Source organism: Camellia sinensis, chromosome 10 (assembly GCF_055761805.1).
Source record: "Camellia sinensis isolate YWXY chromosome 10, ASM5576180v1, whole genome shotgun sequence".
NCBI classification, from domain to species: Eukaryota; Viridiplantae; Streptophyta; class Magnoliopsida; order Ericales; family Theaceae; genus Camellia; species Camellia sinensis.
In genome coordinates this window covers 154077414-154093125 of record NC_138970.1, presented here as the reverse complement: position 1 = coordinate 154093125, position 15712 = coordinate 154077414, and the positions used below count along the sequence as shown (strand labels likewise).

General features: G+C 36.7%; 1 protein-coding gene across 1 annotated transcript; it reads left to right on the top strand.

The window, feature by feature from the left end:
- The first annotated feature begins 7283 nt into the window (after window positions 1–7283).
- Window positions 7284–15304, top strand: LOC114301443 (transcription factor TGA2.3). The gene is made up of 11 exons (XM_028246402.2): window positions 7284–7754; window positions 7868–7968; window positions 8073–8146; window positions 8236–8439; window positions 9598–9675; window positions 9779–9838; window positions 10102–10179; window positions 10727–10784; window positions 13912–14183; window positions 14272–14517; window positions 14868–15304. The coding sequence occupies exons 1-11, from the start codon at window positions 7684–7686 to the stop codon at window positions 15012–15014; spliced, it is 1389 nt and encodes a 462-aa protein (XP_028102203.2). The 5' UTR covers window positions 7284–7683; the 3' UTR covers window positions 15015–15304.
- Window positions 15305–15712: the final 408 nt, after the last annotated feature.

The window sequence follows — 15712 nt, the reverse complement described above, 5'->3', positions numbered from 1 at the left end:
AGACAACTTTTAAGCACACTTAAAAGAGGAACAACATGGGCATATGGCATGCAATGTAAGCTCTGAAAATCATGTTAATGATGGTGCCAAAACAAGCAAACAAGACAAGCATAGCATACAACAAATGATCTAAAGCCTAAGGCTCACCAAAGAAGCATTGAACTACACTTAGCGCAACCACACATGGCATGAATCAAGTGACTGAAAATAGAGATGTGACATGCTAAAATGAGTCTCAAAACCCACCTAAATGGCATCTAAATGGCACCTAAATGGCTTAAGTATGGAAGCATGCACAAGGGCCCAAACAAGGAGCATAAGACAACAACCTTTTAACACATTAAAGGGGTATCAAATGCAAGCATATAGGCATGCCACAAGGACTGAAATAACATGACAAGTGGTTCCAAACCACTGAAGTGATGCAAGGATGGCATGCTAGAGGGGTCAATGCTCAAGGCACACAAGAGAGTTTGCATGGTAGCTATACAAAGCAAAGCATTGATGCCTCAAATGACCAAAAACAGTCCCTTAGCATACTAAAACAAGCATAAAAGCTTCACAAAACTGAGCCAAAACAAGTAAGCATAGTGGTCTAAATGCTAGATGCATGTTGAGGCAATTTCATGGCATTACAAGACAAGTATGCAAAGCAAGTATGGTGTGTCTAAACCAACTTAAAATAGTGCTATATCATGGAAAAATAAGCACAAATACTACTTAATACATGGCCAACATGAACTTAAAAAAGGTGCTCACACATGAGGCTAAAATGGCACCTTTTGAAGACAACAAGGAGAGGGGATGGCCCTCTCCTTCTTAGGTCCTTAAACCACCATCCTCAGCACTGAAATTCCTCAAGATTTCAGTGGTGAGGAGGCCCAAACAAGGTGGTCCCGAAACTCACCAAAAATAGCACAAAATGGGGCCAAACAAGGCCTAAGAGGGGGTAAACGACCCCAAACACAAAAGTGACCTTAATGAAGTATCTTAAACACAAAAAAATAGAACTTTTTTATGTTATACACGAAGCTCAAAACAGCAAGCAAGATAGGCTAAAAGTGTATGCAAAAATGGGGAATAAAGAGGGAAAAGGGGTTACCTTTGTAGCCAAAAGGGGACAGCAGCCCCTTGGTCCCAAAAAGCAGTCCCTTAGCCTCTGAAAATGGCCTCCAAGCTCCTTAGGTTGATGATGGAGGTGTTGTGCTAGGAGGTGTAGTTCAAATGGCCAAGAACTAGACCCTTTTGGACCCTCTAACCCACCCAAATGTAGAGAGAGAGGGAGATATGTAGAGAGAGTGATATATATATCTTATATATTAGATTTTCTAACCCCTAAAATGGAAGGAGAGGCTCTTCTTATATAGAGAAACCAATGGGGCAAAGCTTCTCTTAGAAGCTTTGACCAAAAAAACTTGGAGCAAAAGGGCCAAGAAGGCCAAGCTTCTTGGAGAAGCTAGACAAAAGGGCCAAGCTTCTTGGAGAAGCTAGGCAAAGGGGTCAAGAGGTTCAAGCTTCTTCAAGAAGCTAAAAAAAGGGTCAAGCTTCTTGGAGAAGCTAGACAAAGGGTCAAAAGGTTCAAGCTTCTTGGAGAAGCTAAAAAAAGGATCAAGCTTCTTGGAGAAGCTAAAAAAGGGGCAAGCTTCTTGGAGAAGCTAAAAAGGTTCAAGCTTCCTCAAGAAGCTAAAAAAGTTCAAAAGGGTCAAGCTTCTTGGAGAAGCTAAAAAGGTTCAAGCTTCCTCAAGAAGCTAAAAAAGGGTTCAAAAGGGTCAAGCTCCCTCAAAAAAAGGTCTTGGCCAGGAAAAGTGGCTGATTGATCAGAAGCAGTGGCCGGCCGACCAAACACAATGCCGACCGGCAATATACATTGCCGATGGCAACAAAAACCAGCCGGTGGCCTCTGGCCATGGCCGGTGGTGTGTGGGGATGCCTCACAAGGCATTCCCTGCCCCTCCAAGGCAAAATGCAAGTGTTTGGTGCAAAACCAGACACTGAACAGTCAAGTTCGGAGATCCTGAGACAAGGCGCGTAGCCGAGACCTCCGGGAACTCCAAACGAACACAAACACGGATGATCACCGAGTGTTCAAACGGTGACGTCCAAGTCTTGAGGACGGTCAAAAATGGGGTGTCTACAGATGTTAGGCAAGATCGAAGAGACGATTGCCAATTTTGAACCAACGACCACTAGATCTACTTTGAATTACCAAAAACCAGATATTTATTATTTTCAGTTTTATTCATATTCTGAGATTTTGATGTTTGAAGTTATGAAATTGCTTGTTAAGCTCCAATGAAATTGTTGAAATTTTTTTGTTAAATTTGAGATTTGTTGAATTTGTTTGAGATTTTGTTGAGATTTATTGATTGTTGTTGATTGATTCTATAAAAAAAAAAAACTTTGCTAATTTCAGGTAAATTAAAAAAAATATATTGAATTTTTTTTTGGTGAATTTTGATAAAAAAAAATGGTGAAACAGTTGCTGAGAGGGAGGAGGGAGGAGGGAGGAGGGAGGGAAACAATTGGTTTTGGATGAGTTAGCACAAATGGCAGCTGCCAAAGCTTGTGTCAAATTTGACACAGGCTTTGGCATTTCTCAAATTTGGTAGCTACTATATTCAACCATTGGAGCATCATTTTTCAATATAATTGTTATATTATAGTAATGTCAGCTCCAATGACAAATCATTGGAGATGCTTTTACTACCACAAAAATAATGTTCTTGTTTGGAAAATTGACTATTTAACTTTTTAGATATTTTTAGTTTTGTTAAAAAAGTTGCGTTTAGAAAATTTCTTGGTTAGAGTTTTCCAAAAATACTTTTCAAAAAATTATACTTTCTTATTTTTTGTATTTTTTTTGTTTTTATTGAATTTTTTTAATATTTTAAGCAATTTTTTTTAAAATTTTTAGACATACGTAACATAAATATACCTAAAAATTAAAAAATTTATGAAAAAAATCTTTTAAAAATTCACTAAATACCAAAAATATAAAAAAAAGAAAAGAAAAGAAAAGAGAATTCAGTATATTTTTTTGTATTTCTATGTATTTATTAATTTTTAAAAATATTTTTTCATATTTTTTTACTTTTTAGATACATCTAAGTAAGGTGCATCTAAAAAACTAAAAAAAAAATATTTAAAATGTTAAAAATATTTACTAAAAAAAAAAGACGAAAATCAAAAAACTCAGTTTTCAAAAAATTTAATCGAAAAAACTCAAACCAAACACACTGATTGACTTTTTTATTTTTTATTTTTATAGTCAGACCTCGTTTGAGAACAAACTATTTTAGTAACTATTTGACTTTTTAAAAAAAGATATACAGAAAATAGAGAGAGTGATGTGACAACTTATAGTGACTTTTTGACTAATTTAATGATTGTGAAAAAAAAAAATAATTAGTATAAATTAAATGCGATATTTTGTTTTATTAATTATTTTAATTAATTTTATTTTTTAATAAATTATTTTAATCCAACTCCTGGAACGAATAATTCATTCAAATCTATGAATGTACTTATTAATCTCAATCAACTAAGGCTAGGTTTGGGAAGATAGTTTGTGGCTATTTTAGTCACAAAAGATAAAATAGACTATTTTAGCCACAACAAACAAAACATCACATCCAACCCATAATCATTACACTATTCTCTCACAAAAAAAGTCAAAAAAGTCAAAAAGCCTTTTCCAAACCAAGTTTTTTAACCAAAGCTAAAATAGTCAAAAAAGTCAAAAAACTAAAAAGTCAACCCACTTTCCAAACGAATAGGTTTTGGAACACCAGTGCATAGTGTTTTAATGATGTTGTAATTGATAGAGGAGATGTGATTCACAAATTTATATTTAAGTAATTAAAAAATATGAAAAAATAAATAAAGTGTAATTAAGTCTCGTTTGGAAATAAATTATTTTAATAAATTATTGATTTTAAAAAAAATAAATAAAAAATGATATAATAATTTATAATATATTTTTAACGTTTTAATTAAAATGTGTAATTATCAAATTAGACGTTAATAGGGGTGTTTGGGAAGAACTTTTTTTTAACTTTTTTGGCTAAAATAACACTAAAAGACAAAATAGGCTAAAATAATCAAGGGATTTTTATTGATAAATCCCATTTAGAAGTGTTTTAACCCAAAAAGTCCATGAAGAAATTTATTAACCCATTTAGTCCCATGTATGTATAGTTTTATTCCATAAAGTCTTTTTTGTTGATTTACACTTTTTTTTTAGACTCTTATACCCTTATATTTAATTTTGATATCTTTACAAATATTTTTTGAACGGTTAGCAATTTTATGATGTAAATATTCATATTTTAACATTCACATTGGTAAGAATGTAAAATTGACCCGTGGCCCGTGGGCGGTCTGAATATCGCTCTTGGGCCGGGGCGGGCCCGGTCCGTTGACAATGTGAATATTCACATTGACAGGTTAACATTCACATTGATAGAAGTGTAAAATTGACCCGCGGCCCGTGGGCGACTCGAAACCTGTCCGTGGCCCGTGGGCTGCCCGTGGCGGGCCCGGCTCGGCCTGTTGACAATGTGAATATTCACATTAACATATTAACATTCACATTGATAGGAGTGTAAAATTGACCCGCGGCCCGTATGCGGCCCGAAACCTGCCTGCCGGCCCGGCCCTTTTACAATGTGAATATTCAGATTGACATGTTAACATTCACATTGATATGAATGTAAAATTGGCTGGCGACCCATGAGCGGCCCAAAGCCGGCCTGTTGCCTGGGGCGGGGCGGGCTGTAAATATTGATATTTTAACATTCACATTGGTAAAAATATAAAATTGTCCCGTGGCCCGTGGGCTGTCCGTTGACAATGTGAATATTCACATTGACATGCTAACATTCACATTGATAGAATTGTAAAATTGACCTGCGGCCGGTGGGCAGCCCGAAACCCGCCTGCGGCTCGTGGGTTGCCCAGGGCTGGCCTGCCCCGGTCCGTTGACAATGTGAATATTCACATTAGCATATTAAAATTCACGTTGATAGGAGTGTAAAATTGACCCGTGGCCCGAAACCCGTCCACGGGCCCTACCCGGCCCGTTTACAATGTGAATATTTACATTGACATGCTAACATTCATATTGATAGGAGTGTAAAATTGGCTCGCGGCCCGTGGGCGGCCCGAAACCCGACCGCGAGCCCGACCCGGCCCGTTTACAATGTGAATATTCATATTGGCATGTTAACATTCACATTGATAGGAGTGTAAAATTGGCCCGCGGCCCGTGGGCGGCCCGAAGCCTGCCCGTTGCCCAAGGGGAAGTGGACTGTAAATATTCATATTTTAACATTCACATTGGTAAGAATATAAAATTGGCCCGTGGTCCGTGGGCGGTCCGAAGCTCCCCTCTGGGCCGGGGCGGGCCTGGTCCATTGACAATGTGAATATTCACATTGACATGTTAACATTCACATTGATAGAAGTGTAAAATTGGTCCGTGGCCCGTGGGCGGCCCGAAACCTGCTAGCGGCGGGTCTAGCCCGGCTCATTGACAATGTGAATATTCACATTAACATATTAACATTCACGTTGATAGGAGTGTAAAATTGACCCGCGGCCCGTAGGCGGCCTGAAACCCCGCCTGTAGGCCCGGCCCGTTTACAATGTGAATATTCACATTGACACATTAACATTAACATTGATAGGAGTGTAAAATTGGCCCGCGGCCCGGAGCGGGTTCGACTTGTTGACAATGTGAATATTCACATTGACATGTTAATATTTACATTGATAGGAGTGCAAAATTGGCCCGCGACTCGTGGGACACCCGAAACCCTCTTGCGGCCTGGGGCGAGCTCGTTTGGGCCTGGGCCCGGGCCCGGGCCCGGGCCCAGCCCGAGAACTTGTGGTAGGACCTGGGCCATCACTTTGAAGCTCGACCCGCATAAGGCCCATTTAAGGCTTGGCCCGAGGCCCGGCCTGCCAAAGGCCTGGTGTCTTTTGTTGAAAATAATAAAATTTTAGGAGAAAAAATTGAAAAAATTAAAAAAATTAAAAAAAATGGCGAGGCTCACCCAAGCTCGACCCAAGCCCAAGTCCCATGGCTCGACCCACTGGGGCATCTAAAGCTTGAATACCTTTGTGCCAGGGCTAGGGCCTAGGCCTAATTTTTTGGCCCGTGGATCGGTCCGGCCCGGCCCGGCCTGAATTTTGGCAAGCACCCACGAGGCTTTACATGGGTTGGCCCCGGCCTGGGCTGGGCCAAGCCCCTACACATTAACGATATGAACATTCACATTGACGGTGTAAACATTTACATTGACAGTGTGAGCATTTACATTGACGGTGTGAACATTCACATTGACGATGTGAACATTCACATTAGGGGTATTTTGGTAATTATGTCACCCATAGAATGTGAACATTCACATTAGGGATATTTTGGTAATTATGTCACCCATAGGACTTATTGAAACATAAGAAAATAATGTGGACTAAATGGAACATAAGTAGATAAAAACGGTATTTTGGTCTTCTTACCTCAAATAGGAACATTCATATTGACGGTGTGAACATTCATATTGATAGTGTGAACATTCACATTGACGATGTGAACATTCACATTAGGGGTATTTTGGTAATTACGTCACCCATATGATGTGAACATTCACATTATGGGTATTTTGGTAATTATGTAACCCGTAGGACTTATTGAAACATAAGAAAATAATGTAGACTAAATGGAACATAAGTAGATGAAAATGGTATTTTCTTCTTCTTACTTCAAATAGGAACATTTACATTGACGGTGTGAACATTCACATTGACAATGTGAACATTCGCATTAGGGGTATTTTGGTAATTATGTCACCCATAGGACTTATTGAAATATAAGAAAATAATGTGGACTAAATAAAATATAAGTAGATGAAAAGGGTATTTTGGTCTTTTTACCTCAAATAGGGTCTAATGGAATAGTAAAAAAAAAAAAAATATGGGTTGGATGGAATAAAACTCTTAGAAAAATGATTTATCAAAAAAGCTCTCAATAATTAATAAGACAAAATGTCACATCAAATCTATATTCATTTCACTTTTTCTCTCACAAACATTATATCCAATTATAAAAAATCTAACTATCTCTTTAAATACAAAAATTTTAACCCCTTAAAATAATTAAAAATTAAAATAACCTACTAAAATACTTAATTTCCACGAGGTAAGATCTGATTACGTGACGCATGAGCAACCGATAATTTTACCAATCAACCAATATGCAATACCGTAAAACAGGAGCACTTGTTTATTGGAAAGTGAAGAAAACGCTCTGTGATAGAGAATGGGAGGGATTGGTCTTGAGAATGGAGGTCTGTGCCCTGGATATAGGTGTATCGGGAAACTAAAATGCCTTTATAAAGGTCAGGTCTGATTCAGACAAAACCAATAATACTAATTTATTAACCAAAAAAAAATTTAAATTTTCTCTCTCTGACGTGAAAAATTAAATTTAAAATCAGAGTCGTACTGATACGCAGCTCTGCTGAAAAAGATAGCTTCAGGATTTGTTCTCCCTTTCTCTCTCCAAAACCCCCTCCCTCCCCCCTCTCTCTCTCTATCTCTCTATCGAATCTCTTTCAGCAGCATATTTCTGTTGCATATAAAGAGAGAGAGAGAGAGTAGAGAGGGAGAGAATAGAGAGAGATGCAGGACTTCAAAACAGTGGCAGCTCCTACTAACTCTGATATGTATTGCCACTCCTCCTCCTACTTAAGGTGGTGTTTTTTTTTGTTTTTTTTTTTGATGTCCTTTGTTGTGTATATGTGTGAAGCTGATTGTGAATTTTGAGGGTGTGTGCTTGTGTATTTTTTTTTTTGTGATGAAACAGAGGTGATGAAAATGCTAGAAACAATATGCGTTTTGCGGATCTTGGAGAGCTCGATCAATCGGCTGCTTTTCATCACGACGATGCTGTTGATTTAAGCCGAAGTAATGCTCTCTCTCTTCTCTCTCTCTCTCTCTCTCTCTCTCTATTTTCTATCTCTTACCCTTCGTCTTTGTCTAATTACTCTGTACTCATCAATTCTCTGTAGGCTCCATATTCAATATGAAGCCAAGCAATATTGCTATTCTTTCTAATAACTTGCAATTTGGGGGTCTGAGCACGGTATTTAATCCCTACCCACCAACCCTTCTCTCTCTCTCTCTCTCTCTCTGTTTGATATATATGTGTGTAATTCAATTTGTGGTGTGTAGAATATTAGTTCGAGGCAGCTGGGTTCAATAGGAACAGGGGTGGAAACAGGCCAGTTCATGATGCAGAAGGGGACTACAATGGTGGTGAGTGGTGGTGGGTGTTTGGGAAATGGGAATTTTGAGAACTGGGGAGATTCTGGAATGGCTGACAATAGCCAACAGACTGACACTTCCACAGATGTTGACACTGATGATAAAAACCAGGTCTTTCTTTTCTCTCTCCTCTTTCCATATTGAAATTGTAAATTAGCATTTCATTGGCATTTAATCCAACTATTTCATTGCCAAACTAATCATTTTAGTGATGCATTTGCTCAAGGTCATTATAAAACATGTCTGTGGGTCCAATATCTGCAATTTATCAATGGGTTGATCTATTTATTTAGCTGTCAAATCTGGGATTCAAATTGTGAATCGAAGTGGTATTGTCGTGAATATTCGGTCGTCTTTTTTAAATTAGATAGAAAAATATATATTTACACACTTAGATATTAAATTTACCAAGAAATATAAAATATTTAGACTTAAATCAATCAAAAATGTTGTTTTAAATAATGATCATGTGGTGTAGGTAAGAAATTAACACGGGTTTTCATATTTACCACTTCACATTTTCTCTTTTAGATATTATTTTTTATTAAACATTCTTAATAAAGAAAAACAAACAAAGACAAACTTTCAATTTCCTAGTAACAATAACTCAACAACAATGCTTTTTAACTTTTAACAAGTTTAAAAAATCAAAATCTTCAAATTTTAAGTTAACAAGTTTAAAAAATCAAAATCTTCAATTTTTTTTTTTAAATTTCACTTGATGCCTTCAAAAAATTCATTTTATAGATGCAAGTACTTAGATAAAATTGAATATGTAAACCTAGAATATTGTAGAGAGAGAAAGTTCATTTTTGTCCTCTAAGATTTTAGTATTTGAGAGTAAATGGGGAGGTAGAAAGTTAAAAGATGGCATATAGTAATTCGAAAGACCTTAAAAATGTTGTGTGAACCTTTCTCCAACAATAAAAAAGCAAAAAAGAAAGCCAAACCTCGATTTTAGCAATTCACGCTTCATCGATTCACCTACGATTCATAGCTATTTGTGGTTCACACAACCTGTTTGTATCGATTACCCACTGAATCGAATTGAATTGTACAATTCGAATCACGAATCGTACAATTCTAATAACAGAGTTTGCAACTGAAATATTCAGATTGAAATTTACTGAAAATTCAGTGACTTCACATCTGTCAAAGAAATTAAATAATGCAATTTAGTCTTATTGGTGGCAATGTAATAATTGATAAATGAGTCTGTGAGCTCTTAGAGTATAGTTCTTATGGATTTATTTATTTATTGTGTTATAGTCCTATGGAGTTCAGCATGGAGCACTTGTAGCTGTGGATTCAATGGATCAATCCGAGGGAAGAACAGGAGACCAGAAGGTTGTGTTGACTAGATGTTACTGTTGTGCCAGTTTGTTGTACGGTTTAATTTTTGTGTTTGAATATTTAGCTTGTGTTTTTTTTTTGGTTAACTTCATTGCAGTCACTTCGTCGATTGGCACAGAATCGAGAAGCTGCTCGAAAAAGTCGATTAAGGAAGAAAGTAATGCATTTCATCCTCTCTTAGTTTCCTGTGCTCCTTATAAGTCAATTAAGTAAGAAAGTAATGGTTTGGACTTGTCGACGCGTCCATGCCATGTTGTTCGTATCCATGTCCCGTGTCTATGCTTCATAGTATCATGTGCATATTGTATTCATGAGATGTACTTCAAATAGATACATGGAATTTTAATCTTGTTTTGGTTGTTGAATTATGATTAACATGTTAAGAACATGGAATCATTCATAGGTTGTGGTTTTGCATAGGCATATGTTCAACAGCTGGAGCATAGTCGGCTCAAGCTTACACGACTAGAGCAGGAGCTTCAACGAGCACGTCAGCAGGTCTTTTTTTTTTTTTTTTTTTTTTGTGTGTGTGTTACATATTTGATATCCAATGAATGACTCTTTTGTATAGATCAAACACTACCAATTGTGCATGATGTGTACAAGGGTTGGTTTATGATCTGGAAGATAAAATTTGAAGTGTCATGATATATAGGTTAATGCATGATCCATTGTTTGATAAAGCAACAAATGTTGGATGATACACGTAAGAACCCTAGGATGCTTTTACTGACCCTTGAACGGAAATCAGTAACAGGTTTAATTGGTAGCACTAATAATTACTATTTTGAGAAGAATCCCCCCTTTCCTAAAATTGTGCCATAAACAATAACTGACAAAGTTAAGAAAAACTTTAATATGGTCGTTTACAGATTTGTTATGTAGTTTAGTTTTACAATGCACTTTTCTTGGGTTCATTCTAGGTTATCCTCTTCAATTTCCATGCATTTCTTAAAATGACATTTGTTGATATGCATTTCTTGTTGCCTGTACACAATATTTTTTTTCCAGAAATTTATTATCAAAAATTTTCATTTTAATGTAGGGTATTTTTATTGCATCGGGATTATCTGGAGATCAGTATCACTCGATGGGTAGTAATGGTGAGCAAATTTACATGCATATTCTTTGGTTGTTGGAAAACTTTAGGCTTTGGTAATAAGTTGACACGAGTTATCCTTCTACAGCTAATGAACAAAAGCTATAACAGTAAGTGTTCTCAAAATAAGGCTTGGTTTATTTAGATAATTAAGTAGCTGTCAGGCACTCTTTAGTTTTATTAAGATCTTGGCAACTCTAAAGGAAAATTATACGACGTAGCACATTTCACTTGTTTTACTAGTTCTGTCCAAGTATCAGTCTTGCCATCTTTGTTGGGGACTTAAGTTATGTGATCATGCTGAACTTTTCATTGATTTGGTAGCCTTTTAGATGCAATATGATATAATGAGTACACCACATACAAAAAAGTTCATCTTTATTAAGTAGTGATGCCAGATCTTGATCATGTGTCAGATTTACGTATAGATTTTGTCAATCCTCTTCCTACCTCTATATGCATGCGTTATGTGTGTGTGTGTGTGTGTGTGTGTATATTAGAACCACCTGTTTTCCAGTGACATGAAGAAACTTGTATTGGCTGCTCTCTTGAGTTCTTTTGATAGGATGCTTTATGTAGTTCATAGAATACTGTCAGATCATGATGATGTGGGATGAGGTAAGGAAAATGGGACAAACATGATGATGTGAATCAGGCTGTAGTTCTCAGAATACTGTCAGAACATCCATCTACATTATTAAGTTGTAAAAATGTGGATTGAGGTCCCATGTTGGTAATGCAGCCATTTAGTCAAGAGTGCTAAGAAAGGCGTATCTTAAATTTCATGTCAATAGTAATAGTGTATGGCTATGGTTAAGGGTCTGGTACTTTCAGCATTGCTAGTTTGATTTTGTGATAGTCACTTTTTGGACAGGTTTAGCAAGGCTCTTTGAACCTAATACTGAAGAAATTGTAGACTATGTCTTTTTGAATTACTGCACGGTTCTGGAAATAGGCAGCATTATATAGTCTTTTAGTATTTGCAAAAGCTGTCGATGCTGGCAGTAGTGGTTGTAATTCCTATATTTGTCTGAATGAAAGAACTGAAAAGTTTGTCTTAATTTTTTTTACCTCTTTAGGAACCTTTAGGATTCCTCTATAGTATAACTAGCAAGATCCAAACATAGCCTGAGAGTTCTTAATGATTTAATGGCTTAATAATGCTTCCATAGTTTTTGAACTTCTGGAATTTGAAAATGCATTTGGGTTCTCAGTGCATGTGAATAGGAGTCCAACAATGTTCTTGTATTGGATAAGTGGACCAAGGGTCTGAAATAGGGTGTCCTTTATCTCCAATTTTGTTCGTATTATTCATGGAAGTATGAGTGGACTGGTGACAAACACTAGATGAAATTGTTTTGGAGTTTACTCAAATTGTATAAATGGTCCTGTTTCAGACTGCGAGCTTCAGATTGTGCTTATGATTTTGTAAAAAATCTTCAACGGGGATACCATCCAACTAACTGTTGGTTCAGTTTACTCTGGATGTAACATAAGGTGCTTTCAGCACAGTTTCAGTGTTTGCTCCATATATGCCTTTAGCTTGTTCTTGGTCCATTGGGAACTGGTGTTATAGAGGTCTTTGGATCCTTTGGGAAAAGAAAAGCAGTAGGTTTTGTTTGATGATTCAAGATCACCACTGCAGTTGATTTCAGTTTGATGAAATTCATATACAATCCAAAACATACAAGTACAATCTCTACTTGACATAGTGATATCATCCTAGAAAGTTCAGATCAGATGAGGACTGGACCTGGCTTGCTTTGTGAATCCCCTAGCAATTACCCCCCTTGTTCAAGGGAAATATTGTATAGTTTGATGTAAATATTATTACACGATCTTGAGTGCAGCATGCGTGCTCGCTCGGCAACACTTTCCCCTTGCAAGCCAAGGACACGCACTCTACCCATCCCTAGGTACTCTGGCTTTGATACCATGTTACATGGTCTTGGGTAGAACCCAACCTCAAAAGCTAGATATTAAGGTGAGGGCAACGAGGGACTTGATACCATGTTACATGGTCTTTGATACCATGTTACTTCATATTACTTTAGTCCTTTGGCAACGAGGGACTTGATTTCACAAATTTTACATGTGAAAACAACATTATAGTACTAGTTAAAAAAAGGCTGAGAGGTCTTGTTTGATAGTATATTTTGATGGGAAAATGGTTAATTTTGTTAATGCTGCTCTTTGTTGCACTACAACATTTAACTCAATTGCAACGTATATATTTACTGCAATCTGAATGGTCGAGCAAGAGCAAACTCATTGTTAGGTGCTGTAGTATTTTGTTGTATGGTACTGTGACTACTTTATGTTAAAGTGATGGATTCTTCTAAATTTGTGAAGCTTACTTGACACATGGGCAAGGGTATGGGATATATGATGATACATCTCGAGTTGGACATGCACCGTTACAAGTAGCCGAGTCTACTAAATAACAATGCATAAGACTTCATTTTAAGTATAGAATGCTCTGTTTTAGTTTGTAAACACCATTTTACCCTGAGAAAATAATTTAAAAAAGTATTTAAGAGATGAAATATAGCTGTGTCGTCATGTTCTTGGACACGAGAATTAGATGTATCTGACACTGGGACACATCCACATCCACATCTGACACTCATACTTGAGTCCATGCAATAGAGTGACAATGTATATTCTATTTGTTTGGTTGTTGTGAATGAGAAATTGTTTGCAAGCCTTTATGCCTATGTGATTTTCAAGAACATTGGTTCTAACTTTCCGATTTCAGTTCTATTTGCAAAATTAATACAAATATGCTCCAAGGGACAAGATGGATAAATGTTGTAGAGTAATGCCATAGATACCAAAATTTTTACCAAATGTTATACCAAATATCTCACATGCGGTGGGTCCCACGTAAGTGTGGGGTCCACATCCACGAGATATTTGGTAGAAATTTTGGGACCTCTAGCATTTTCCAATATTGTATCTTGTATTTTACTTGGCGTCAACCCAATAGCATAGTATCCTATATTCGGTGGTGGTATTTCCATTCTATGAAGTGACATATTCACACCCCTATTCAAGATTGTTTTGTTTGTCAAATATTGAATTAATTTTTATTTAGAAACTAACAGTTTGATGATATGGAATGTGAACAGGGGCCTTGGCATTTGACATGGATTACGCACGCTGGCTTGATGAACATCAACGATTGATCAATGATCTTAGATCAGCTGTAAATTCTAACGTGGGTGATAATGAACTACGCCTTCTTGTTGACGGAGTAATGTCACATTATGATGATATATTCAGGCTAAAAGGTATTGGTGCAAAATCTGATGTATTTCACATGCTTTCTGGCATGTGGAAAACTCCCGTGGAGAGGTGCTTCATGTGGCTTGGTGGTTTTCGGTCATCCGAACTTCTCAAGGTTATTTTCTGTTACATGGTTTGACTTCGAGGGTAATCAAATATCGTGATTTGCATTTATTTATTTATTTCATTTTGTTGAATTTCAGATTCTTGGGAACCATCTTGAACCTTTAACGGATCAACAGCTGATGGGCATATGTAATCTGCAGCAATCCTCCCAACAAGCCGAGGATGCCTTGTCTCAAGGGATGGAAGCTTTACAACAGTCCCTTGTTGAGACTTTATCCTCCAACTGTCTGGGCCCTACTGGTTCGGGAAATGTGTCTGATTACATGGGACAAATGGCAATTGCAATGGGCAAAATTGCCACGCTTGAGAACTTCCTCCATCAGGTATCAAGTTTTATTTCAAAAGCGTAACCAATCTAGCTCATACGATTTGATGTTTAGAATTTAGATATTAGGCTTGTTTGGTGCAACTTCCAGTAAGCTAAAAGTTGATAATTAGAAAACAAAAGCTAAAAATACCCTTCTCCTTGTTTTCCAATAATCAAAATTTTTTCAAGTTTTTTTAAGCTATTTCTACTTCATATGTTGTAAGCGAAAGTTGTACCAAATACTCTTACACAAAATTTCAAAATAAAAAAGAAGTTATAAGCAACTTCAAAACTTGCACCAAACAGCCCCATTGTTCTTCTTAAAGGAATGGTATATATAAACTGTGTTTTTTCCCCCTTTGTTAGGCTGACCTCCTGAGGCAACAAACTTTGCAACAAATGCACCGTATTTTGACCACTCGACAAGCAGCTCGTGCTCTTCTTGTAATTGGTGATTACATGTCACGCTTACGTGCCCTCAGTTCGTTATGGTTAGCACGCCCCAAGGACTGACAGATGTGTCTAATCAGCTATATCGCCACTATTACAAAACCATCGAAAGCAATGCACCATGAAATTTGCTAGTTGTTCACGGCTTGAAGAAACATTATAGTATCTGAGAAGTAACCGTGCATACTCTTAGGTAGTTTTTGAGGAGTCGCCAACATTAATTTAGTCTATGTTGTAGCCTTCTAATGCAATATTAACTACATTTGGATAATACTAATGCTTCAGATGCTTGTTAGTGTACTTTTCCATATCGTGGGCATTCCCATTTAATTTCAAATATGAATTCAAATGCCTCACAATGCCTCAAGTGAACATTTCTGGGTTATTGTGAAATTTCACAAATCATCCTCAAATCTGTAAAACAATTATCTGTTATCTTCTAGAAAATACAGATTAGCAAATGCTAGTCTGTTCTGATTTATTATTATAATCATCGTTAGTACACGAATTGCCTATATATATATATATTTTTTTTATTGTCACTATGTATTGACATTTTATACATAATAAGGTTTAATTTCACATCTTTTGACATTGGAAAGGTGTTCATTCTTGTATGCCACTGGCTTGTTTGTTGTATCTTTTTCCTGCAAATCATTATTGATGTCAGTTACTGAAAATTTTGAGAACACATGCCACAATCATTGTGGATTGAAGAACATACCGGATTTTTTTCTTCGTCTTCTGGATTTGACAATATG

Bases quoted from the DNA above. Each gene is read 5' to 3' on its own strand.
- LOC114301443 (XM_028246402.2), top strand. From the start codon at position 7,684: ATGCAGGACTTCAAAACAGTGGCAGCTCCTACTAACTCTGATATGTAT. The intron at 8,440-9,597 runs GTCTTTCTTTTC...ATTGTGTTATAG, and splicing joins ACACTGATGATAAAAACCAG to TCCTATGGAGTTCAGCATGG. The intron at 14,518-14,867 runs GTATCAAGTTTT...CCCCTTTGTTAG, and splicing joins TTGAGAACTTCCTCCATCAG to GCTGACCTCCTGAGGCAACA.